Below are 26,715 nucleotides of genomic sequence, written 5' to 3' on the forward strand. Positions count from 1 at the left end.
GTAAGTTGGATTTTCAGTAAGGTTATACCGTTAGGCAACAAACCCTGAAGACGACTATAATCAGGGTCCACACTATCAAAGGGCCATGGGGACCGGGGGCCATGCCCCTACTCCTTTTTGCAAAAAAAATTTTTTTTTGAGAGAGAAAAATTCAAATTTACGAAACGAAGGTAAGAGTGAAACTGAAACAAACCATGGTTTATGGTTTCCTATTTTTGAAATCTTAGTGTTCCTTGTGTAAAGACAGCAAGTCATCTCAGTTATCTGACGATGCTAGACCTTGTTGATGCAGCTACAAGTACTACATCCAAACCAAAGCATCGATTTACCATGTCAAAAACGATTCAATGCATTGTCTATACTAGCTTTTCATAAGAAATTGACTCACAAAATTTCCTTGGGAAATGTTGCTAATGAGTTTGTTGCCTTAAACCTTAAACTAATTTGAAAAAACATTTTTTTTGCAGCTAGATTTCTCGCACATTTTGATATTTGGATTGGTTCAAAACCTGGCCGAGCAATTCTAGAAATTATGAAAAGTGTGAATTGATCCTTTCTACTTACAGTTCAACATGACAATAGAATTGATATTTCATACGGTTATTTAGCTGTGCTTAGACGGATTTCGTTGCTCAAATCAGAGCCTTAAATTGCAACGGCCCTCATTGATAACAGTACCAATAGGCACGGAAGAGGCTATCCATAATAAATAATAATAACAATATCAACTTAGAGGTTTATAAAACCAACTTTTATGTTATATTAAAATAGGTAGTTTTGCGACCGTTTGGCGGTCAAAATTTGCTTGGATTTATTTACGTCAGCCGACACGAATTATCAATGCTGGTAAATTTTATGATCTTGTGTGGGATTTTAATTCTCGTTCGACTGTCGCGGGAGCAACAAATGAAGTAGCCTTTTTCTCATTTTATGTTTCCAAGAAGAAACAATTAAAAAGCTGTCTTTTCTTTCAACTTTGATATGGGAGTGTCGTATTGATTGTGTTTTTGTCAGTCCAATTAGCATTAAAAATAATGATGCATTGAAACTGACAAATATTGTGTAATCTTATAGTGTTAACATTATGAGCAAGAGATTAAAAGTGAAGTAAACAAAAGGAGAAAACCATCCTAAGTCCACTGCTTGAACTAGTTAAGGTGGATTTCCACTTTCTTTTTTTCCGTTGCTGTCCGCAAGAAAAGTTGAAATGATTTCAACTTTTAATTTGAATCGAAACGAAAAATTCTATCAACACATTAGATTCCAGGAAGCACAATTGTAAGTGGAAATCCACCTTAACATCTTGCTAGATGTGAGAACTTTCAGTTAAAATGATTTAGATCAAGAATTAACCAATGAGTACGAAGAAACATAATCTGCTTATTAAATTTACTAGTTTCAATTTCTCTTTAAATGTCTTCAAAGAAAACAGTCATGTGCACAATAATTACAAGAAATAACTGCATTGTACAAAAACCATTCCCTATTAACTTAAGTTAAGTTTTATTTTTAGAACTCTTAAAAACATAATTTGACAATTCTAGTAAGTTTTGCATGATTCATAGCTGTGAATTAATCCTTTTGAAAGTGATGGGAAATATTTGTTTCTCAAATATATTTAAAAAGAAACAATATAGAGAATGTTTTTGTTAAAACCTGTACATTAGTTTCCCAAGTGCTGCGAAGATAAGTGAAATTTGAACCCTCGGACCTCTCTTTTGACGACAATTGCTCTAAATTTCGTATAAAATCAGCGACTTTCGATGTTTCATAATCAAGTGACTTAAAATGAGATTCGACTAATCGCTTGATCGTCTATTTTGATTAGACGAGAGATCTGTGTAAAGTGTAAACACACGGTCGTTACTGTAAACCTTTAATAAAATCTCAACTAGCATGCGTTGACTTTCTCCTTTAAATTTACCGTACTGGTTTTGTGGTAACAACTACCCTGTACTACTTTAGCTTAACCTCGTCTGCAGGGCTTTTTAGCTTATTTCTAATCATAAACGTGTTCAGTCTTCCCTTTTATAAATTTATTCTGAAAGAAAACTGTGCAAGTTTACCTTGATCAATTTCAGTGACGTTATTTATAGCAACTCGTGTTAATAGGTCAAATCTAAACTAAAAACTAAGAAGGATTATCTTTAATAAGAATTCTGAAATTTGTCAATAAGTAAGTATCTTTAATACTATAGGACAACCTCGTCTCCAGGGCTCTTTTTCTTTTTCTGACAATCTCGGACGCGAAATTGTCAGAAGGAGAAAAAAAACCCTGGGAACAAGGTTAACGAACGCCTGAAATTATTATACTGTTTGTCATTCTTGATTTGGTTTGATACTAGTGACCTTTTCTGATTGAAGTAATTATAAGTAATTATATTGTAAGTAATTATATTTGACGATGTAACGTTTTACAAACGAAAAAAAAGAATTTTTCATCAATTCAACTACCTGAGAACAGAAAGCTAAGAAGGGACTTGAAAATTAAAAATTTGAATTTTTTCAACTTGAAAAAAGGTTTTAACTTGACGAATTTGCTTTAAATTTTGTGTTTACTTCAACGTTAACTAGTTGAATCCTGTAAACGCTGTTGAAGACTTTTTACGCAAATAATGTTTACCGATATATGCAGCTCTTTAATTTTCAAAAAAAGCTCTTAAACACAGAGCTAAATTCTAAGTAAACGCTGAGACAACAAACCCTGTTCCAAATACTTCTTTTTTATTCAAAAATGTAATGATTCGTATAGTCTGAAATTTTTATGCGTTACCCCTCCCTTTTTGTGAAGTCGGTTGCGGTGTGAAATAATCAGAAAATTAATGGCTGGCAGAAATTTTCGCCATTTAAAAGAAAAGAGCAATCCTTCTATCTAGTTCTACTTTTAAACCGCTCCCGCCAAAACCAATCAAAGTGCTAAATTCCTTGGTAAGCCTTATGAGATGTGAAGCTCGAACAGGCCTGGGGCTGTTGGTCCTGTATTTAGTCTTTCTCCACCGTAGATACAATAAAGTAACCTGTCCTCCAGTGAGGACAGTGTGTAACTTAGAGCAAGGTTTGCACGTTATTCGCACTGGATATAAATCCTTTTTTTTGGCAGAGAATCAACGGGGGAGAACTAGTCAGGGAAACGAGTCATGCTGGAGGTCTTGTGACTATGGTATGATGAATGAGAAAACGATATTTCAACAAACACTTGTCCAACCACGTAAAACAGAGAAGTCCTGCATAGAATCTTAATATATAGAACGTTGTCAAAAATATTGGAACAGATGATTCTCTTTACAGTTCTGGTAGCCTTTTTTGTACTAGGTATATATATTTATTCTTAATTATATATGTTGTGGGTTCGTTGAGTACCTATATAAACTCTTTAGTATCTGTTGCATAGTCTCCACAATTTTTTTTAGCTAAAAATATACTATCAAAACTACTTTCAAGGGACTGAATAAAGAATATTATTTTCTGACATGCTTTTTGTTTAATCCCGGATCTGGACAAACATTTCAAATATTAAAAAAAACAAGAAACTTTGTTAGGGAAATCAGTGGCAGATAGGAAAATTGAAAGCATGAGATTTTAGAACAAAATTTAATATAATTTAAGTTTTGAATTAAGAGTTTGAACGTAATATTCAACTGCAGTAAAACATTTTTACTGCACTTAATTTGCATGGTCATTTCTTTATAAAGCATCACAAGTTTGACTCCTAATAAATGCAGTTGTGCTCAGTGTATAAACTTGAAAAATTATGTGTTTTTGTAAATTGGAATGCTAAATTTAAATGTTAGTCATTTTTTTAAAAACTGATCAAAAATTTTAAGAACGTTAACCTGGATCTGAGAATACTGTTAGATATCCTTGTTTTGTTTTCCTTCTGTCACTTTTACTTTTAAAAGACAGAAATTAAGCTTGTTGAAAGTGATAGTAATAAGCAGTAATAGTTGTGATGATTGATTATTAGCCTGTCGAAATTTCCCCAGGTATACTTTTAGATTAAGCCAATTAGCAAATTATATTGAAATATAATTTGCTATTTATTCACACTAAATTTTGACAAGAATATATTTTATGGCTGCATTTTGCCTTTTTAAGGAACTGTGTACTGTTTTCTGCACTTTAGGCTCATGCAAGGAAGAGGCTGATTATAAAAAAGAATGCTACATACGAGGCCCACAATTTTGGTGTAAAGATGAAATTACTGCCAAACAATGTCAAGCTACAGCCTACTGTGCAGAGCATGTATGGCCAAAACAACAAACAAAGGTAAGTCCATTCTTACTTTACTTAACTCAAAGAACACAGTATAGGTTTCACAGTAAAAATAAAAGTTATAAAGCTGCAGAAAGCTTTATGTAAAAAGTTTTGACATTTGACCAATCAGAAAACAATGTCAAATTAAATTTATTTCTAATCAAAAACTTCAAATTTAAATTTGAAACAAGAATCCTGGTGGCTTCAACAATTTTCGCTACCCATGACAACATAATAAAAGGTACATGAATTAAGTACATAAATAAGTTTTTGAAACAAATATGCATTCATTCTGCTATTTGGAACCATGCCACAAGTCGGTCCGACCTTCATCGTCACAGAGAATACTGCGAGAAGAGTGCGCACCCATGCCCATGCACCCATGTGTCTTGTACCTTAATACAGCTTTCGGACGAATTTTCTCGTGATGTAATAATACCAAAGAAAAAACATGTTCAATAAAGTTTAATAAAAGGAAAAAAGAGAAATATCAAATATGTTTAGTAATAATAATCAAAGAAATTGTATATGGTATTAAAAAGAAGTCCAGAAGTTCTCTCTCCCACACGACACAGCAAAGACTCTAACAATTGAGTCTCCTGTACAGTTTTGCTTTGCATTGAATTGTGCCTATGACAAGCATTTTCGAAGCATGTCACCGGCGACTTCTGCGATATTCAACATAATGATGCCCTGACCTTCATTTCGTAAATAGCAAGTGTACAACTTACTTCCTAATCAGTTCATCTTAACACATAGAGAGCTAGTTGGGACAGAACTATTAACTTAAGAAGTACACCATCGGGTAGTTAGGTCAATAGCACTTGTACTTCATTTTCATTTCTCATCGTCTTAAGGAGAGCAATACAAGGTTAATGACGAAATTTTTTGCCAGCTAAACAAGGCGTGTGATAAAGAGCACGCCCGGATTTCACATGGTGTGTGCGGGTGTGATCGCACGCCATTCATGACGAACACTATAACATAGTTATAATTGTATTGTAAACATATCATTAAAAAGATATATTTTATAACATAGTTATAATTATAAACAAATTTTAAAAAATTATACTTTATAATTTTTTAATTATACTGTGCCAAAATTTATATTTTTTGCGGATTGGTTAATAAAGTTATTGTTTTCTTGAAAACGATGCAACATATTTACAGGGAACCCAAGGTATAAAATGTTGTTTGACTTATATATTAGAGCTTAAAAGTTGATTAACAAGTCTTTTTAAATTTTTAAAAAAGCTCTTTTTGTTTTCAAGATTTCACATTTGAAGAATTTCAGATTTAATTATGTTGCAAAAATTATGATGTCATATATAAGCAATAGCAAATTTTACATTTTTTGTCATGAGTAATTTGTAGACGTGTTAAGGCAGGTGAGATAGATAGATGTGCATATTTTACATGGCTAGCCTCACAAATATCGAGGGATATACCCTGTCTATTATTTCCAGGAGGGGCCATGGCGTAGATGGAGAGTCCTAGAGTATTTAATGCTCATTTTGAGCTACGCAGACCCAATTAGAGCCCGCGCTCTACTAGACAACTCCCGGCAACATCCAACGGCCCACACAGTGTGCCATCTTCCCAATTTCCCTCACATGGCTTGGGTTAACCCGGGGCTATGGTAACATTCACTCGCCCATGTTGAATCGCCGTCAAGAGGAATCGAACCCCGGTCTCCCGCACAGAGTAAGAGAGCTATAACCACTAATCTACGGCGCCACTAAGGTGCACTTAAACTCTATTAATGCATATATATATTCTAAAGGTGAATTGATTAACGAAATTTTTTTTGCCAAGATGACACTTGTTTGCTTGTTCCAGGCCTCTTAATTTGGGATCTGCATGTCGCTTTGCAATCAATATTATAGTATTTTGGAAAAAAAAATAGTGTTCCAATGATGTAACAGAAAAAATGCTAACAAATTTTACTACAACATTTCCTTTATGCCCAAGTATTTCATTTAAATGACTGCCTACAAAAAGTTTTGTAGTCAGAGCAGTATATACCAATGAAGGTTAGCTCAGAAAAACAACATATTTTTAGCTTGGTAATTTCCTTTTTTCACTCCTACCTAAAGTGCAAAATCATTGCACACAAAAGTATTTCGATTTGACAATAATTTGATGATTTTGTAGCATAAATTATTGCAATTAAATTAATTTCTATTGGCATTTCCATACAGTTTTTCTCAATGTTTTTCATGACTACACCTGCATTTTTCGTTTGAAATTTGTATGAGTTTTAATCAGAAAAATTGACCCCTGAATGTTATTTTTCACAAAATAAGGGATTAAAAACCTTTTTTACATTTGGAACTAATTATTATGATTTCGCAACACAAATTATTGCAATTTGGAGCAAAAAGCACCTTAAATTATGCACAATAATTCGTCTGCAACAATTTATGTCCGTAAGATCATACTTCTTTTTTTAATGTAGAGCAATGGTATATGTGAAGATTGTGAGCAACTAGTTGGAACTCTTCACAAGCTTCTGGCTGATAAATCAACACAAGCTGAAATTTTAGGAGGGATAAAAGCAGCATGTTCCATTTTACCAACTACTTACCAAGCTTTAGTAAGCAAGTCTTATTATATTACTTTATCAGAACTGTGATCTACTTATAATGTTGTGAAAAATAAAAAGTTTTGCTTTACAATAGTGTCAAGAAGCTGTAACTTTATATGGGCAGCAAGCTATCAATGTTTTGGTACAGTATACAGCAAATACCAAACAACTGTGTACCATGATTGGTTTATGTAGTTCTAAAAAGTCTCATGCAAGTACCTTGAAGCTTAATGTTCTAAAGGCAGTTGTATATAAAAAGGTAAACTCCCTTCACGATCAGAATGTTTAAGCCTGTTTGTTTACTGTTTTATACATGCCAAAAATTCAAAATGCATGCTGCTGTTACATTAACCCTTTCAATTCCAGTATCTGACATTGATAAACTATAATCCTTACTTATTCAATTTACTTGAAATGTTCACTCTTTTCTCATTGTTAGGAATATTAGATACCCTGCAACAAGTCTAAGTATTAAAACATGGTGTCATGTGATCTTAACTTGTATAGCTTTTTTCTTCTGCAAACATCCTTTAAAACATAACTGCATGCACACTGATATTTTGAACAAATATGTTAATTTAATGAAAAGTGATGCATAGAACGGATTTTTTGTTTGTTTTCAGTCTGTTTTGTTTGTTTTGCACTGTGGGTGTCTAGGTCTGAAAGAATTAAAATTATGAGATTTCCTAATTGTTAAATGCCGTTGTAAAAAAAAGAAAAAAGCTAGTTTTTTAACTTGTAATTTATTATATTTTTAGAGTAATGACCTTTGTACAACATGCCAAAAATACGTTGGAACCGTTCACTTGTTAATTGCTAATAATGAAACACAAGCTGAAATTTTGGTGGGAATGAAAGCTTTATGCTCTGTTCTTCCAACTGCTTACCAACCTGCTGTAAGTTTTTTCTAAATTGTCATATGAATGTTTCAATCCAATCTTTCCCTTTTTTTAAGAATAAACGATGTCCTTGCTAAAATTATTCGGTTGCTTGTATTTTTTGCTCATTTTGGAAATTGTTGCATTTTTTTCGCCAAATTTAATCCAAGCAAATAAAAACAGCTTAGTATTCATGAAATTCTTTAAAAAGGAAAATATAATACATCCTATCCTGTGAACTTTTGAGATTTGACGAAAACTTTTGACCTTTTGCTGAAAAATGCATATAGCACAAGGTACTGATATATTATTTAATTCTTTTTGTCATAGTGTCAAGAGGTTGTTACACTTTATGGACAACAAATCATTAATATGTTAGTGCAGTACACCGCTAATCCAAAGCAGTTTTGCTCTTTGATTGGTTTATGTAATTCAACCACATTGAACATTGAGCGATTCCAGATGATTAAGAAATTAATTGGTGTCAAAGTATGTTTTTGTTATTTGAAGAATGTTCCTCTAATTTGTTTCATTGCTGCAAAAGAAAATCCAATAAATAATTTGTGTTTAGACCAACACTGATTATTGTTTAACTTGTCAACAATACCTTGGCACTCTTCACATGTTGATTGCAAACAATGCAACACAAGCTGAAATATTGAATGCATTGAAGTCTGCATGCAGTTTAGCACCCTCCACATTTGCAACTGAGGTATACAAAATAAATTATTTCACATTCCTCATCTTAGCATGTATTTTCAAGCTTCAAAAATTTCTTAACATAGATGAACATTACTTTTAGTGCAATGCTCTCGTCACTTTGTATGGACCAACATTAATCAAATGGCTTGTCAGTTACACAGCTGATCCAAGTAAATTCTGTACAATGATTGGCTTATGCAAGGGGCATTCATCTATTCCAATTGTTGGACAACGTCCTGCAAGTGGTGTATTACAGTTCCATCGTGAATACCCCAAATTACAAGACTTGGAGGTAAATTAGCATTTTATTTGTAACAGATGTCTTGCTCATCATGTGTTGATAATAATCAGAAATAATCCCGCATGAACAGTTACACATCAATACAACTGAAGTCACTTTTTTTTCAGCACCATCATCCTCTCAGCACCGACCCCATTTGCGATCTTTGTTTGAGCACTGTTGAATCTCTTCGAGAGGCCTTAAAAGATAATTTTACAAGAGAAGTGGTCCTCGATTCATTTGAAAATCTTTGCTCCTTTCTGCCTCCAGCTTTTTTTTCTGTTTGCATGGCATACATGGTCAACACAGTTCCAAAATATTATGATGAACTTATCAGAGAACTTCAGCCAAACAAAACGTGTGTGTATCTGACTTTGTGCGCCTCTAATCCTAAAAGTGAATCAAGAAAAAACTTCGTTCAGGTACAACTATAGGTTTTTCTTTTTCTTTTGCTGGCTTGAACGTACATGGCATTTCATATTTAAACCTTAACAAAGCAGTTTAAAAACCATACCAATTGTTTTCATCATCATTTCATGCTTTTCAGTTCAACATCAACTAACCTACATTTCTAAAATAAAAATACCTATGTTTTTATATGCATTTTTTTGTTATTAGTTTTCACCAGTCTGCTCTTTGTGTAAATATGGTGTTTCCCAACTGCACTTGTTCTTAAACAAAAATTCAACAACAAAAGCAATTGCGTCGTTATTAGATAGTGGCTGTGGTCTTTTACCTTCTCCGTTGAATGGACAATGCAAGGCTTTTGTTGATATCTATGTACCTTCCATCTTGTATATTTTGGCATGGGAGACTTCCAATTCATCATTTGTCTGTCAAAAGTATCATCTTTGCACTTCTATAGAATATCAGGTGAGGGCCAAAATTTACATGAAAAACCAAAAGATGCGTTTACACCTGAGAACTCTGAGATGTATACAAATGTACGACGCTGTTGGTGTTTTCTTTTATAAGAAATAATCAAAATCCAAATAAAGTCAATCATTTTACAAGGAACAGCAAGTCACATGTAAATAAATAAATTGTTAAATATTTACAACTTGCAATTATCGTTACTAAAAGAAATGGGGCAATAATACTTTAAATAGACACAAGATAAAAAAAGAAATCTTTAATATTTAAATTGGTTGGCCACCACGTATGATTGTTTTTAGGAACAAGATGCTTGTGGAACGTTTCTTTTTTTTAAAAAAAAAGTGAACCAGAGTATTGTTCCTCTTTTAGAAGGAGATGTTTAAGGAAGTAGAAAAGAAAAGTCAGCCATCAAACACGGTTACTTGTGAAGTTTGCACAGTTGCCATGGGATACTTAGACGATATTTTAAAAGATCAAACAACAGAAGCTGCAGTGAAGAAAGGTTTAGACGAGTTGTGCGCCTATTTACCACCATCTCTAAAATCTGAGGTAGTTTTATGTGTTCACTGTTGTTCACCGTTACATCAGGGTCATGTCAACATAAGCAAGCATGGCTGATTAAATCTCTATATTAATAAAACCTGTTGTGTGTCTTTCACATGAGCTGATGTCGTGTTAAGAATGCATCAAATTTTTTTAGGCCAAATGCGATATATTTTGGATTTTTCAAGGACCAACGACTAGTTTTTGTTTTATAGTGCACCAGTCTAGTTGACCAGTATGCAGATGAAATCATCAAACTGATTGTTTCAAAAGTTGCTAATCCTGCTCAAGTTTGTAAGGTGAGGAGTTGCCTGCTTTTATGTAGCTTCAATGCTAATTTGCGATCAAAAGTAACTTGTCTGTTTATTTTGTTGTAGGAATTGGGATTGTGTACATCGCAGAAAAAAGGTATTTTTTTTAAGTTCCTGGTATTTCTTTGGTGTTTATTTTTTGTAGCGGTGTTTTTATTAACCAAAATGAACACTGCGGCCTCAATGACATCAATTTCGCCCCTGCAGTAAAAGCAAAACAGAGGGTTAAGGAAAAGTTTAGCGGTAATTTAATCTCATTTTTCGCAGGAGCTTCTTCAGCAATACAAGCCTAAGGTGATCAACCGCGCAAGTTTATTTCGGCGAAGTTTCAAAAGTTAGGAGAAAAAAATGCAAACATTAATTCTTGCGAAAAAAAATGTGAACCTATCGCGAAATACTTGCATACGCGAAAGTTTATTCCCACAATAATTTCAAAAAACCCTAACAAAAAATTAGCCGCGAAAACTTCTTCCCTTACAATGGATTGCTTTTGTTCACTGGTGTTTTTTATTCTTTTAGCCATTCCAGTTGTTAAGACGCCAACTAATAATGCTGTCACGTGTGAAGTTTGTACTGTCGCAATGGGCTACCTGGAGGGTATTTTAAAGGGCAAGCGAACTGAAGCAGCTGTTAAAGAAGGTCTAGATAAATTGTGTGGATATCTACCAACTTACTTGCAAGTAGATGTAAGTAACGTTTGCTTCTTTTTAAATATCAAGCAAATGCTTCCATAACGAATCCGTTAACCCTCTTTTTCAGTGCTCGAACTTGGTGAGCCAGTACACAGATGAAATCATTAATCTACTGGTTAATGAACTTGCTGATCCAGCTATTGTTTGCAAGGTAGGACGATATTTTTTAGAGTTAAGCGAGAGGATTTTTATTTGTTATGGATAATAATTATAACTTTTCGTATTTTAAGGAAATAAAACTATGCAGCGCAAGCAAAGGTAGGAACGAATGTTTACTTCGAACGTAGAAATTTAGCTGGCACTCAAACGTGGGGATTTGAAACAAGCTAGTAGCGATGATATTATTTGTAAAGTATTCATTTTTTCTTCTCTTTCAAGTGATAGTATCTTTTCAATACATTCAGGTGTCGTTAAGTCTCAGCCTGGAAATCCAATTACCTGCGAAGTTTGCACTGTTGCCATGGGCTACCTTGAAAATTTGTTAAAGGGGAACCAAACAGAGGCTGCTGTAAAAGCAGCTTTGGATAAAGTTTGTAGTCTGCTGCCTTCCGAAGTTCAAAGCGAGGTAGAATATTACTGTTCCCTGTATTTATTTTGTTATTATTATTTTTATTGTTATTTGTATTTTATGTTTTCAAACTAGTGCACCACCTTGGTAAATGAGTACGCTGATGAGATTGTTCGGATCATCGTTGCGGAATTGGGCGATCCTAAAACTGTGTGCACGGTAAGACCTCTAAAAATATGCAGTCTTATTTTTAGGGTTTTATTTTTGCTAATTTAACGAAAATTTTTAACCGTTAATTATTTTTATAATATTAGGAAATTGGATTGTGCTCTTCAAAAAAACGAAAGAGTGAGTTTATTTTCTGTAGTGATTCAATATTAATTTTATTTTGGCCGGTGATGGGAGGTTTTTCAGAAAGTGTCGCCTACTAAACTTTCATGTTTCAAAAATGTTAAAACTGGAACACTAATAAAATGTCTTGTTTTTAGTAGCGAAACAGTCGGTTGCCGGTAGCGTGACTTGTGAATTTTGTACGTTTGCCATGGGGGAACTTAGTTCCCTTCTCAAGGATAAGTCGACGGAAGCCGAAATTAAACAAGCTTTGGACTCTCTGTGTGGAAGACTACCACAATACCTTAGTGGCGAAGTAAGTATTTTTTTTAAGTTCTTACGTATGTAACCAAGTTGCTCAGATCAAATATTTTGACTTTAAAACTAAGAAATCGCTCAGCGTCTGGCCAAGTAAGTTAAATTTTAACAACTTTTTGCAAATTAAAATTTGCAAAATTAATTATAAATACCACGCTTACTAACTTTCACACCTTCGAAGCTAAAATCAAAATTCTACTGTAGCAACTAAGGATGAATAAAAATTGATGAATTTTCTTGCAGTGCAAAACTTTGGTGGATGAATATGCCGATGTGATTATTACTGTGTTAGCTCAAGAAATGGATCCATCCGTTGTGTGTAAGGTTAGTAAAAACGGGATAATTATTTATAATTATTTTATTTTTGCATCGTACTTTCTGGACTTTTTATCTTGTTGATTTAGACAATAGGCTTGTGTAAGGCGGAAAAAGGAAAAGCCAACCGAAAATACATGTTAGGTATGCCTTACTTCACTTAATATATTTATACCATATAATATATACCAGCGATCAGGACTTCAAGATTTGTATTTATTTCAGCCATGCGACTATCGTTAAAGGGAGTATCTTGCGAAGCTTGTGAGTTCGCGATGGGATACCTTGATGGCTTGTTGACTAAAAATTCAACGGAGGCTGAAATTGAGACTGTTGTAGAAAAGTTGTGTGGAGAGCTACCACAAGCCTTCAAAAATGAGGTTTGAAGCTTTTTATCTTTTTTCTACGATCGTATAGCATTATTCTAGAAGCAACATGATTTATCTTGGTTCGTTTTTTTATTAGTGTGACGCCCTGATCACAGAATATGGCAATGAATTGATCAAACTTATCGTTCAACAGATCCAACCAGATCGCGTCTGCAAAGTTAGTCAGTTTTTTATATTTTAGATATGTACAATCAAATTATTTGACAGTTTTAATATTTCTTATTTTTATTTTTTAGTTACTCAAACTGTGTTGAAAATATGGTTTCTGAACCAACTGCTGGAACCTCACACTCCTGCACCAGTTTTGTATTCACTTTCTTATATAAATGCTATTGCAAAAAAAATAAAAAATAATAATAACGAGCGTGGTAATTAAAAAAATGTATTAATAATTATGTTATTTGAGAAGTAAATTCATTTTGTAGATATGTCTTTTATATATGATTCCCTTTATCTTGAATTCCATCGATGAATCTTTGGAAAGCTCTTTAGGATTTCTAAAACATACAAAAAACAAGTTATTGTCTGTGTTATCTGAAAGAAGAAACTTTTGAAACTGATTTTTACGATTGAGAAGCCTAAAATCAGTTTTTTGGGGATATATTTTTGAAAACGAGATTGTCATAAAGGATTTAATTACCCGTGTTGTTTATTTGTTTTCCTTCAAGTTTGCTCCATACCCATCTTGTCTATAAGATAAAACTTGGCAATGTAAAATTTGAAACTTTCAAGTGAAAAAATCGTCACAAGTATGGAGAGAAATTGCCATTTATTGCGTTATTTCCTATTCTATCACTTATCCCATTTTTATATAAGAAACACAATGTTTCTTAATTTGGGGCTAAGATTACAGGTACTTTCAATTTGCAAAATTGTCCCCAAATCCAGGCTGAACCCAAGAAGTAGGTTTCTTTTAAAAAAAACACCTGTACTCACAGCATATTTACGCTCAACTTTACTTAAAAGTAACCGTAACGTGAGTTTAATGTCCAGGCATACCGTGAGCATGTTTCGAACCTGAAGATGCAGTTAGTTTCGAAAAGGTCCGGCTTTTGATGAGATGTGTTAGTGCTAAAAAAACTTTGGAACTCTAAACCTTCAATTTTTTTACCGACGTTTATAGTTTTTTCAATAAAGAAACGAAATGAAATGTTTTTATATATCCTTATTTCTTAATTACATAGTGTGTGTTAAATAATTCACAGTTATAATCCAACTTTAACTTCAGGGCTTTTTTCTCTTTTTCATAAAAAAAAGCCCTGGGATCGAGGTTGAGTTATTATAGTCATCAGCGTTGTCTGTAGCATGTTTTTCTTTTCTGCTTTCTTTTAAAAGAAATAAATCCTAACGATTGCGTATAGCACCTTGTCCCGCAAAAAGCCTTGGACCGAGGTTGGGCGTATAATATTTTAATTTGATTAAAGTTATGGTGAAATTTTGTAAAAACATCGGTTGCGAAAATTTCTAATGAAAGTAATGTTTATTATACAGGTATTTTAAACGGAAATTTGTTTTGAAGTGGGGGTTGAAAGTTCAATGATCCGCCTGAGGGCCAACTATCCTATTTTGATATCGTATATCAAATGTAATAAATTCTGCAAGAACACGAAAAGAACATTTGTTCAACCTGATTTGGATAATGTGTGAATGTCATTTTTGGTTGAGGGTTATTCTTCCGGTGGGGTGAGAAAGGAAGTGGTTTTCTGCGAAGTTCAGTGTTTGCATGTTGAAATTCATTTTTGTACGTCGTTTGACCAAAACCACATCCTACATATTGAGTTCTCTCTGGCGCATCCCTGAAATGAATCAAGCAATAAAAAGTCACTTAAAGCTGTCCCAGTTCCATTAGTGATATTCTAAACTATTTCACTTTATTAAATTTCAATTTTAACACAAGTTCAATATACTTACGATTCGTTAGCACCAATCTCGTTTCTATTCAAAGATTTCTTTTTCGCGTTCTAATATATAGTTAGCGCCAGCATTCAGATCAGAAAAAGCAAAAAAAGCAAAAAAACAGGGACGAGATTGGCGCGAGGAAAAAAGGTCGACGAAATCGCGAAGGTAGAGAGAGCGCTATTTCCTCCCTTCTAAGACAGTAAAAAATTAGAATTTGAATAGTCTCGGAGCTCTTTTTTCTAATTTTCTAGGGTAGCCCCAATAATACTTGGGCCTTAACTTTACCATTTTGTAATTCCCGGTTCGCAATGCATCCTGGACGGCTAGGGTGCATTAGAAAACAAAACATTATCCCTATACTCCCTACGTCATACCAATAGTATTGTCAGTTTTATATCTTATATATTTTATATCTTGCAGTTACATGAAAAAAAACCTACTTGCGAATATAAAATAATTGAAAAGCACTCCACTTGTGCAATGTAGGAACTTGTTTATAATTATAGGACCAACTCCAAGAAATGTGACCCTAAAGGTATTAAAAACACTTACTTCCAGCTGTGTGGGACAGGAAATGGTGCATACCGAAAATCGCGTTGATATTTTGTCTCATAGATCGATGGAAAAGTGGGATATTTGTGAAAGGTTGGGCGATATAATTCAGATAAAGTTCGAACTCGTGTATTGTTAATACATTCGCCTGTAACATAACTACTTTCCCTGGATTCACCTAAATGAATATGTAGAACTGTTTAGTTAAAATATAAGAAATGAAACACAAGTAGAAATGTCGACGTACCGGTTTGTCGTGACGTGCGACTTTTTATTGACGACTCTGTTTGCTGTGTTGACAAACATCTTGTGCTAAGATTTCGTTCGTTGAAAGAACTTTCACTTTTCTCTTCCATTTTAAGTATTTAACATATTTGTTTGCGGAGAGAGTTGATTCTACCTTTTAAAGTTTTAACAATCGTTTTTGTCACGCGAAATCGTTTCTTTTTGTTGAATAATTTCAAAATTTAATTGCAGTGACAAATCGGAGTTGTCATAGCAATAAGAGTTTGTTTATTATGAAGTATTTCAAAATGGTAGATGCAATAAGAATACATTATTTGTGATGCCGTACCTTTCCCATCATTTTCATGGAAAAGAAAGAAGAGGCGAAGAGCCACCATGGGGATTCGAAAAAACTCAAAAGGGTAGGATACGAAATCTAAAAGTACTATTTTTTTAATGGTCTTACGACACGAAACAGCCGATCATATTAAGTTTTTTTTCAGTTCATATGCATCGAAAAACAACAAAAACTCGGAAAAACTATGTACTAACTGCTTGAATGACAGTTACAATTTATTATAATTAAGTGAATAAACTTCCTCTGCCGAATAAGCGCCATGGTTGAAATTTCTAATAAATACAACAAGTAAAGCATTTACAGTAAGTAAATATAATTTCTTTTCTAGGGGGCGGTTTGTTGACCACCAATAAATTGATGTTTCAAGGACTGGCGGGACCGCCAGCCCAACCAATTAGGTACGTCTTGGCAGAAACCTCCGACCTCGCCCCCAGGACTTGTTAAGATTTTTTTTATTTGAAAAGTTTGAATATAAAAACCTTACAAGTCCTGGGAACGAGATTGGTTTATGCAAAATTAATAGTTTTATGATTTACATCTTCTCAAAGTTTGCTGGTTGATTTCGAGCTTATTAATTTTTAATAGTTACTCTTATTTCTCTATTTTTCTAAACAAACAAGACTATCTTACATAAATTACATGTAAAACATTTTGTACTTTCTTTCTGAAGGAACCGAACTGATTGCGAACAGGCTTTTTAACCGTAATTGTTTGAAACCCTAATGTTTACTACCTTTTCTTTTATTATTTGTGGAATAATTATAACTTGTGCAAATTAATACGATCATACTGCGCGAAAAGTAGTAGCTACGCGTAAAATGTTTTTTTTTTCACTGCGCGAAAATTATTACACGTAAAATTAGTAAGATTTCGTAAGCGCAAGGGGGCTTATCAACGTCATTTCCAGGGATTATTGACTTTTTCAAACAACATTGGTATTTAACATCCAGGTAAAAACATCCTTTTTTTTAGAAATAACACGACAAATCATTTCGACCCTCAAAACTGGCGTCACCGGAGTTCTTACAGCGAAACATTTTTCACTCCACAACCATTCAGCCGACACGTTATCGATAAAATTTCTCCACACCGCAACCACCGACCGCACCCTAGTCACATAATTTGGCCACTAGCACCAAATAAAGTAAATATTTACTTTAACCCATACAAAATTATTCAAATTAAGTATATTTATGAGCTCGCTTACTACAGAAGAAAATGACCAAATACGGTATTTTCTCGACTATTCAAATGCCCAGGATCAACATATTTTAAAAATCTGTTTGGGTATTCCAAAATACCAGCAATTTCCTGGCAACACTATTAGAACTTTACGTAAACAATGTAAAAATTGTTTTTGGATAAAATTTTGGGAAAGAGCAATATTAAATAAGAATATAGATGAGACTTAAATTGTCCCTGTTGTGTTTTAAGGGATGAATTACAGATTCTGACGTATGGAGGAATTTAAAGCTCCAAAACTTTTGTCATTTTAAAATACTGTTTAGTCAATTGAAGCAAGGATAATCGAGGAAATACTGTATTACAAACTCGCTTTTAGCAGAATAATAAAATTCGAACCTTTTTTTGTTTTTTGTCATGTAGTCTTATATGATTTGGAAACCAAAAGTTCTTGATGACACCAACAACATTCAATCCAAACCATACAGCGCCCCTTCCTTGCTTCGCCAGTATAATGAAAACAACTGGAAAACCACGTCACAGACAACTTATCAAAACTACTTTGACACGAAACGCCTGCAACCCTTTCAACAACATAGAAACAAGCCTCATAGTCAACTAGATGAGAGAGGGGACAGGATAGAATTAAAAAGTCGATCGTGTATAGAGAGTAGGTATTTCAAAAAAATATAAAACAAATCGTCATTTGAAAATTGGGAATACAAATGTTTCTCAGTTGTCAAAACAAACTCATGTATATAGACTTTTATTTTTTCAGCTGCATCCACGCCCCAACATTTACGCACGATGTACAAAAGTACCTACGTTGGAGAGCCAGGTAGACCTTCGACAAATTCAAGACCTCCTGATTATTCGTGGAGAAACATAAAATATTAGCTACTTTTTATATAAACTATTTTTTTTAATATATTAACTTGCGTGTCAAGTCAATCGTAAAAATTCTGTCACTCAAAGTATAATTTTTTTTATAATAATCAGTAGTTAATTTTCGCGAAAATAATACCTTGAGAAGGGGAAAGTTGGCGTGCTTTAAATTTGGAGGTTTGGAGAATCAAAAATTTCCCATTGGACACGTTGTTTTTTTATTCAGCGTTGGCGAATACTTTAAAATTAGTGTTGTGCGTGTAAAAATATTCGCCAACTTCCCTAAAATTTCTCCATGTTAAAATTTATTCGCCTTATTTTTGATGAATATGGGAAAAACTTGAGAACAAGATCGTTTTGCAAATATCTGTTCTGAACAAGTGCCATACGGACGCTTCTTAAGAAAGAATACACAAATATAAACCAAAGAAATTTCACAAGAAACATCAAATCAGTATTAGCGGTAACAAAATCGAATTTATGAATTAGTCAATTGGTATCAATATTTTTGAATAGGCCTTTCGTTTGGAAATATTCATAATTAAGATGATGAGATAATTATTCTGAATAAATTATGATATCATACACGTACTAGTCGTCACAGTTTTTTCATAAGAAACTTTTTTTAGATTTAAATTGGATCCTAAACAGCAGTAGGTAAGTGACGGAGAAATATGGAAACCATTAAAACCACTCTCAGAATAGCGCTAATTAACTCGCACCAGGCCCCTTAAGTTTTCAATAACAAGACAGTGACTTCGGATTTCCACGAAATACCGATACAGAAAGTATATACGATGGGTGAAAATCTGAGGACCGGTGAACTTGTGGTTTTTTTACCACAGGTTAACGACTAGTATACGTAAATATCATAATTTATTATGATGTCTTTCTCCGAAACATCAGGCAGATACTATACTAAGACTTAAAACAACTTGTTTTAAAATATAAAAATCCAATTTAGCGAAAATAAAAGCTTATCACAAAGGTTGTTTCTACATCCCACCAAACCTCATATGAGGACTGGTTTCTTTCAACGCATCTTCTAAATTGCGAACATATGATGGGTTGTACTGCTCTACTCGACCTTTTAAAATGTTAGGACCAAGTGCTTGACTTAAATCTCGCAAGCACTCCTCCGCAGCAGTCCTCGTGAGTGCGTTTTCACAAGTGAGTGAAAAAAATATCATCTCGAAGAAGCTTTCAACGTACTGTTTGAATACACGTTTTCCCAATCCCTTCGCGATAACTGGAATGATTTTATTAACAGTTTCATAGAAATGCAAATAGTGTGTATAATGCTTGAAACGAGTTGCTTCTGCTATTAACTTCACACAGCTTTGCACGTTAGTATGAGCTTTCGGATAACTCGCCATCTCACTGACTAAATAAACGCAACCGTCAGCTACTTCCCATGGCTCAGAAGCACGCTTAAAGCAATGATCCATACAACCACCACGGTTCATTTTGGGAGCAAGTGAACCACAGGAGTACATTTGCTGGTTGGAATGCAAATCATAATCGTTATCTCGCATCTGTTTGATTACTCCATAAGTTGCAACGCCTTTTTCCAAACCTTCGTACCTTTCAGAATTAGCACTTTGCGTTTCGATTGACTTTATACCGATCGTAACTTTCCCAAATATCTCACTGACAGCGTCTTCACCGTAGGCTTTCGCAACGTTGGTAAGCGCTACAGCGGCACCCTGCCGGACAGATGGAATTGGGTCTTGCAAGTTTGTGAAAAATAACGGATATAGGACATCTAGGAGTGGCTTGCTCTCTTCAGGAAACGCAGCAATAAAATTGCCACAAGCAACACAGGCAGTGTCACGAACAGGCCAGCTCTCATCTTTGAAGCAGACATGAAGTGCGTCCAAAATTCGAGGAACAAACGGACGCGTAGCCTCTTGATTGATTTTCGAGCCTAATTCCGCCATACAATGACAAGCAGCTTCTCTGACCGCATGATTGTCACTCTCCGTTTGCTGTATGTAAAATTCTACAATCTGTTCAATGTAAGTCTCTACGTATTTTTTTCCTTCTGTTCCTAGCACCATCCGCCATGTTTCTTGGTTGTAGAGCTTTACGCCCTCTGCTAAATAGTATCGATTCAAGCACATTGGTGGAAGTAGGATTTTAAAATGAACCTTTTTGTCGTCGTCGCTAAGGTCCTGAAAAAACTGACGCGTAGCAACCGATGCAGCAAGTCGGACTTGACTCCAGTTGTCAGATAAACCTGCATGTAAATGCACCACAAGCTTATCTGCAATATTTTTGTTCGCTTTTTCTTTGGATGTAACGCCATACCGAGCAAGAGACGCACAAAGGTAGTATCCAGTCTCCCTGACGAAACGATTCGTGTGGTGGAGAGTGTCGAATATTAGATCCAACAATTGCAAGTTGATAAACTGAATGAACGCTTCTCCACATCCTTCGATAGCACATTGCAATCCCTTCATGCTTGTTTCCAAACATTTCCATCCAGCTGTGTCGTGAAATATATCTTTTGCGTCTCGCTGACCTTTTGGCGAATCAGATGGCATGTCACGTGTCAAATTCTTTCGAATACTTTCGATAAGTACGCTCTCACATTCTTTGTATATATTCGAATCCACAAGATGGCACAATGCACCTAATACCTCTCCTGATAAAATTCGAACACGAAATTCATCATGCTCCAAAAATTTCAATCCCAAATAAAGAAGTTTCGACGTGTATTCAGAAGAATACATTTCACTTTCTAATAGCACTTTACAGGCTTGTAAGTATCCAAATACCTGTTCCCACTGCGCATGCTCTGCTTCATTTGTCAAGAAATTAATAAGTTTTTCTTCGAAACTGTGTAAAGTTGTGGTCTTCTGTTTCTTTAACGTCGTTAACTCGGCTGTTAATGCCAGTCTTCCTTTGTCTCGTTCTAACTTTGCATGGCTGCAAAGGAGAGATAATTCAGATGTAAACATTTCGTTCTATATTGCTCTGAAACTAAATATAAAACAAATATTGTAAAAATAAAGAGAGAAATAGTCACTGCATGAAAGAGGTGGGACAGTGATACAGTGCCTACCCAAGGTTCTTTAATAGGCAGGAATTTTGCAAACTGAACTGTTTTATCCTCAAAACCGATGCAATTTATGTACTATAAAATTTCATTACCGCGAGGCAATTGTACCCTTTAAAGTGCAGATATTCGATGACTTTTTGTACTCGTTTACCTAAATACTTCTCTCCAAAAATTGCCCTGGAAATTTAAAAACAAAGTCTAAATAAATTTCTTTTGTTGACCAAATTGAATGTTCAAAAAGGCAGGATTGTTAAGCAGCAACACCGTTAAGTTTTGTACCACCCTGTAAACAGAAATTGGAAGATAAACTATACTTTATCACCATCACAATTATAAACAGGCATTACATCTATATTACTTTGTCTACCCACTTTCTTGTTACAAATATGTCAATATAACTTCAAGTATCTCACTGAAGCTCTAATGCACATGACCTGAACACAATACGTATCAACAAATCTGTGTTCTAACATTTCAACTATTTTACCTGCTTACTTACCATTATCTATTTGATACTTGGGTATCAGTCAATGTGAGACCTAAAATCTGCCCTAAACTGTGTGCAACATCTTTACTTCTTAGAGTTCCAGTCTTGTTTACCCAATTCGTGTGGTCAACTGTTCTCATGGCCATTAATGTAGTTTTAGCATACTTTTTAAAGCTGCATGCCATTTTTATTGTCACAGGACCTTTACAATCACATCTTTAAACTAAAGTATATGATGGAGCAAATTTAACTGATCTCTTGTTTCACAAGGATACCCCTTATCCCTTGAAGATATCCCTCACCTCTTGAAAAGAACCCTCACTCATTTAAGAAATAGACTTAAAATATTATTTACTAAGAAAAAAGAATAAAAATAGCTCAATGGAATTTTCTACTACAGAATTTACTGATCAGTGGCAATGTCCCATATTTGACAGACAGTTTTTACCAGTATACTATATATATTTGATATGTTCCAACTATCCCGCTATAAACAAAACATACCATTGACAAAAGCTCCTGTCCTATAGTCCTGTTGACAAGTTGTTGGCACTGCCGCACGTAATTGCGGACGTAAAATACGAAGAAATCGTAGTTGTGTTGGCAAAAAAATTGCCGACGTAATTTTGTTGTGAAAATTTTAAATAACAATAGTTTGATTTTGTTTGAGCTACTCCCACTCATTGCAACTACAAAATAATTACATTCGATTTTTAGTAAGTTAGGCCACTATCACTAACTAAAATCACTCAGGCTACTGAAATACTGTGGTACCATTTGATTCGTTATAATAATCGAAAAAATTGTATATCGTATTAAAAAGAAGTTCTCTATTCCACACGACACAGCAGGCATAAGTCAGCCCTGCCCTCGGTTTTGTTAGGAGAAATGCTCTGCTAAGACTCTAACAATTGAGTCTCCTGTACAGTTTTGCTTCATATTAAACTGTGCCGGTGACAAGCATTTTCGAAGCATGTCACCCGTCTCATCGAGTTATGAGAGGTCAAGCTCTAATAAAAAGTGAACGACAGAAGTTATTACCAGCTGAAAAAATTTAGCTACAAAAAATATTGCCAACGCAATGCCGACACAAATCAGTTGAAATGTATCTCACGTCAAAAAATTCTAATTTTAAGAGCTGTCTGTGAGTATATAGTGCAAGCTGAACTTTAAACCCTCTGTTCTCGGTAGCAAAACCTATAAAACAGTGTCAAAATGTAGTGGCTCTGCTTAGAGATTTACATTTCATCTTGGGATGTTTTTTCTTATTCTTATATTATGTTTTTATTCTTTTAGGTGTGGTAGTTTAGTAGTTATAACTCTCGCATATTGTGCAAGAGACTGGGGTTCGATTCCCCTTAGTGACAATTCAATATGGGCAAGTAAATGTTACCATAGCCTCTGGTTAACTCCAGCCATGTAAGGGAAATTAGGGAGATGGCACACCATGTAGGCCACTGAATATTGCACTGAGTTGTCTGGTAAAGATTAAAATAAGCATTAAATACTCTAGGATCCCTGATCTAAGCCATGGCCCCTCCTGGAAATAACACACAGGGTATATCTATCATCTTATATATCAGCAACTTATTTTACGCCTCTCAGGTCTTGTTTTATAGAAAAATTATATAAAGTTCCAACACATTTCGAAACCAAGGAAATTTGAGAAGTATATAGCTTATCACATTATGCGAGGTCTAGAAGGGGTCCAGAATTTAATACTAGTGCTCAAATGGAAACAAAAATGTGCAAAGATAGGCGATAAATCTCTCATAAAGAGCTTCTCCTTTTTAGCACCTTATGTATGCTTCACTACTGAGGAGAACGGAGGGTTCAAAGTCCAACTTACACCACTCATGAAAAATTAAGTATGGCTGCACGCTAATTCTGTAAAAACATATAGGGTCAACGTAGCGTAAAATAAGCATTATACTCTAGGACTTCCCTTCTAAGCCATTGCCCCTCCTGGAAATGACAGACAGGTTATATCCCTCGATATTTGTGAGGCTAGCTAGAGCCATGTAAAATATGCACACCTAGCTATCTAGCTTATATCCTAGCTACCAAAATGATCTCCAATGTCATCAAACAGATAAAATTACAGTAAAGCTGCAGGGAAATTTACTTACACTAAGATTCAGGAGCTTTGTTTTCCAAGTTTCAACTCTATTGAACGGTCTTATCCCAACGGTGTGAACATCGACAATCAAAATTTAGGGCACAATTATGACTAAGAATAATGTTGCAGCATGGTGGACAAAATTCAGTTCCAAAAAAAATGTGCGAAGGTTCGACCCTTATTGAAGGTTCGTAGTTTTTTTCTTGTTTTTTTTTAGTTTTTTTATTTATGTTTTTTTTGTTTAATAATTCTATTATATTCTATTGTAGATTTTCATTTTATTTCATTTATTTATTTTTATATCTATTTATGCAGTTAGTCTTAGTAGTATTAACAAAAATTGTAGTTTAGGTAATTTAATTTACGAAAAAGATGTCAGCCAGGCGTTTATATCCAGGACAACCCAGCTGTTGTTCTGCTCGCATTGCTAGTTTGCGACTTCTTTTGCGAAAATCAATTTTCATTGTTAGCGGCTTTCCCATAAGCAGAGTTTTCCAGAAAATATCGTGGTATTAAAAAAAGCTGAGAGCCTTGTGCAGTTGTGGCTGAAGTGCATCTAAGGAAGTTGTCCTTCCCGGGAAGGTCTGAGACAAATGTCGCTTTCTCCCCGTGATGGGGGTCGAAATAAGAAGTGTGGAATTGACAGCGATACAGGGCTATAGTAAAAGATGTGATCTGTCGGATCATTGATACTTACCTGTAATCGCTCAAGAATGCACCACGACAAGCTACTTGAGTGCGATTGATGCAGCAGTGTCCTGCCGACGCTGAAACTCAATTCAGACTACTCTCAGTCACTCCTTTTCACGTCTATTTCTACTTTATTTACGAATACGGAAGTTAGTAATTCAAAGAAAAATTAAAACAAAAATAAAGGAACTGCGCATGTTCAAATCTATTTCAAGCGCACTAGATGCGGAATTGATCAAATTTGAGGAGTTACTGACGGACAACTTTTAAAAGCCAATACATGATGGCAGACTATCACGGGAATTGAGCATATTGAGCTAAAACCCTGAAGAGGTTCGGTTATGAACGCTTTTATGGAAAGTAGCTTCAAATAGCTGATTTCATTACGAGTTTTCTTATAACTCTTCTATTACCTAGGGGTCATTATATTTCAGTTGTTTTTCAGTTATAAATACTGATCACTATTAACTTCTTTTAGCATAAACACTTTTGGTTTTGGTTTTCCACAACTTTTTTAAGAGGTATAGTATTAGACTAATATTGCTCATATAATACTCTGTGTCTCTAACTACTATTAAAATTCGCCGAATACTATTTTTTTAAAATCCCCAATGGAAAACAACCGCTAACAATGGAAAAGAACCGTCATTTGAATTTTGATGACGTTAGCAATGTATAGGAAAATGTATAGGATCATGTGCTTTTAACGAACGGTTAAGAAGATATAAGGCAGTGGTTTACAAATCAAAAGTACAAAAAAATTGTTTATAGAAATTTGTATACCTGTTGTCTTCATTATATAGATCCTGATGCGCACTGATGAAGAAAATGTATAGGTTAAAGGGATTTTGGGGTTAAAAGGTGTTTAAGGGAACTCGCTCAATTTGGTCCCGGTGATCCCCCTAGTAGTTACCCATAGGGGAGAAGACGCCAGTTATTTCCAGCTGTTTTCAAGATATAAGGCCTTGAACATAAAAGTTAGAGACTTCATATGCCGTAACGTCTAGGCAGTTGCCAAGTAAGACATGTATTATTCGGCTAGATCAAAGAGACACAAGAAGCCCTGCGACTTTAAGATCTCCGCCATTAGCAATAATCTGAAAATGATATAAAATCGTGACACCATGTCAAGATTTTATAGCTATAATACATTATCTTTCACCAAAAATATCCAGCCTTAACAATTCCTCTTTAAAATAAAATTCATGAATAATTAATTAGTTCTACTGAATATAGCTTTAAGGGGGATTTTCACGGAGCGAATTGAATGGCAAATTCGACGGCGAATTCGATGCCGAATTCGCTTTTCAATTTTCATGACAAAATAAATTAGGCGCCAAATTCATTGTGTACAATAATTAACCGCGTTCTGATTGGTCAAAAACTAGCAGCGAAACCTTTAGCCGCGAAAAAGTAAGAATTGTTTCTACTTTTCAGCGAAGCGATTATTTCGATGCAAAATCAAAACAAACAAAACTGCGCATGCTCAGATACAATTCGCCGTCGAATTCGCCGTTCAATTTGCTTCGTGAAAATCCCCCTTTAAGGCTAAGATACACGGTAAGTTGAAACGGACCGTTTAGTTGTAAGAAAAAAACTTATAAGTTCAGTTGCAGGTACTACACCTGTCTACACGTTAAGTTAAAATGTATATGTATAAGTTTTTCTAAAAAAAATTTTTTTACAATAAATATTAAATAAAAAACACGTTTATCTTTCATTGCGGTTATTGCTATAGCAGCAGAAAGGGTAAGCGTAGAAGAAAAAAAGCGGACTACTGGTTAGAAACCGAAAATATATGCTCAAATCTTTAGTTTAACAATAGCTCATTAATTATTCTGATAATTTCAATAAAAAAAAATTACCAAAAGTTGAACATGTCCAACTTTTAAAAAAACTTATAAAACCGAGAAAAGCTGTACATCTTTGCTGTTTACACGGTAAGTCTTTTTTTCTTACATTTAAACGGTCCGTTTAAACTTACCGTGTATTTTAGCCCTTAGTCTACGTGCTTGCGAAATTGTACAGAAGGAAATGACGTAATTATTAAAGGGAAACGTTAATAACATCAAAGATGGCGCATTATAAGACGATCTTCATTATGCTACACTGCACGAGCTTTAACTTTCGATTATAAACTTTAAAGTAAAGTTTTATTCATTGGATAATAAAACAATTTGTTGCACTGTTAGGATTCTTATTGGCTGAAAACTCATTTTAGCCTCGTTCTCAGAAAAAAATCTCTCAAAACGAGGATTTAAGCTTTAGCCT

General features: G+C 34.4%; 4 protein-coding genes across 8 annotated transcripts; 2 read left to right on the plus strand and 2 right to left on the minus strand.

Moving 5' to 3' along the window:
- Positions 1–3,151: 3,151 nt before the first annotated feature.
- LOC130653962 (prosaposin-like) lies at positions 3,152–13,407 on the plus strand. Of its 4 annotated transcripts, XM_057456459.1 has the most exons (25): positions 3,152–3,312; positions 4,124–4,266; positions 6,713–6,850; positions 6,936–7,100; positions 7,600–7,737; positions 8,050–8,208; positions 8,291–8,431; positions 8,522–8,713; positions 8,830–9,123; positions 9,320–9,574; positions 9,947–10,126; positions 10,336–10,419; positions 10,498–10,528; positions 10,951–11,117; positions 11,191–11,274; positions 11,354–11,381; positions 11,528–11,688; positions 11,767–11,850; positions 11,946–11,979; positions 12,120–12,277; positions 12,523–12,603; positions 12,684–12,738; positions 12,820–12,974; positions 13,060–13,140; positions 13,220–13,407. In XM_057456459.1, exons 1-25 carry the CDS (start codon positions 3,273–3,275, stop codon positions 13,235–13,237), a joined length of 3,066 nt encoding a protein of 1,021 aa, XP_057312442.1. In that variant the 5' UTR covers positions 3,152–3,272; the 3' UTR covers positions 13,238–13,407. The 4 variants fall into 4 exon arrangements, with proteins under 4 accessions (XP_057312442.1, XP_057312443.1, XP_057312444.1 ...); XM_057456460.1 differs by lacking the exon at positions 9,320–9,574; XM_057456461.1 differs by lacking the exon at positions 8,830–9,123.
- LOC130653965 (uncharacterized) lies at positions 13,352–15,874 on the minus strand. Its single transcript, XM_057456465.1, has 5 exons — positions 15,682–15,874; positions 15,435–15,612; positions 14,611–14,779; positions 13,624–13,672; positions 13,352–13,480 (listed from the first exon to the last, which is right to left on the minus strand). Exons 1-5 carry the CDS (start codon positions 15,788–15,790, stop codon positions 13,434–13,436), a joined length of 552 nt encoding a protein of 183 aa, XP_057312448.1. The 5' UTR covers positions 15,791–15,874; the 3' UTR covers positions 13,352–13,433.
- Positions 15,875–15,999: 125 nt separating this feature from the next.
- On the plus strand, positions 16,000–18,096 carry LOC130653709 (uncharacterized). Its single transcript, XM_057456225.1, has 5 exons — positions 16,000–16,081; positions 16,346–16,415; positions 16,990–17,161; positions 17,623–17,869; positions 17,978–18,096. Exons 1-5 carry the CDS (start codon positions 16,000–16,002, stop codon positions 18,094–18,096), a joined length of 690 nt encoding a protein of 229 aa, XP_057312208.1.
- Positions 17,860–24,579, minus strand: LOC130653964 (uncharacterized). 2 transcript variants are annotated; one of them, XM_057456464.1, is made up of 2 exons: positions 23,765–24,579; positions 17,860–21,015 (listed from the first exon to the last, which is right to left on the minus strand). In XM_057456464.1, the coding sequence occupies exon 2, from the start codon at positions 20,817–20,819 to the stop codon at positions 19,080–19,082; it is 1,740 nt and encodes a 579-aa protein (XP_057312447.1). In that variant the 5' UTR covers positions 20,820–21,015; positions 23,765–24,579; the 3' UTR covers positions 17,860–19,079. The 2 variants fall into 2 exon arrangements, with proteins under 2 accessions (XP_057312447.1, XP_057312446.1); XM_057456463.1 differs by having other exon boundaries at positions 17,860–21,069.
- Between the last annotated feature and the right edge of the window lie 2,136 nt (positions 24,580–26,715).

Source organism: Hydractinia symbiolongicarpus, chromosome 8, assembly GCF_029227915.1.
Source record: "Hydractinia symbiolongicarpus strain clone_291-10 chromosome 8, HSymV2.1, whole genome shotgun sequence".
NCBI classification, from domain to species: Eukaryota; Metazoa; Cnidaria; class Hydrozoa; order Anthoathecata; family Hydractiniidae; genus Hydractinia; species Hydractinia symbiolongicarpus.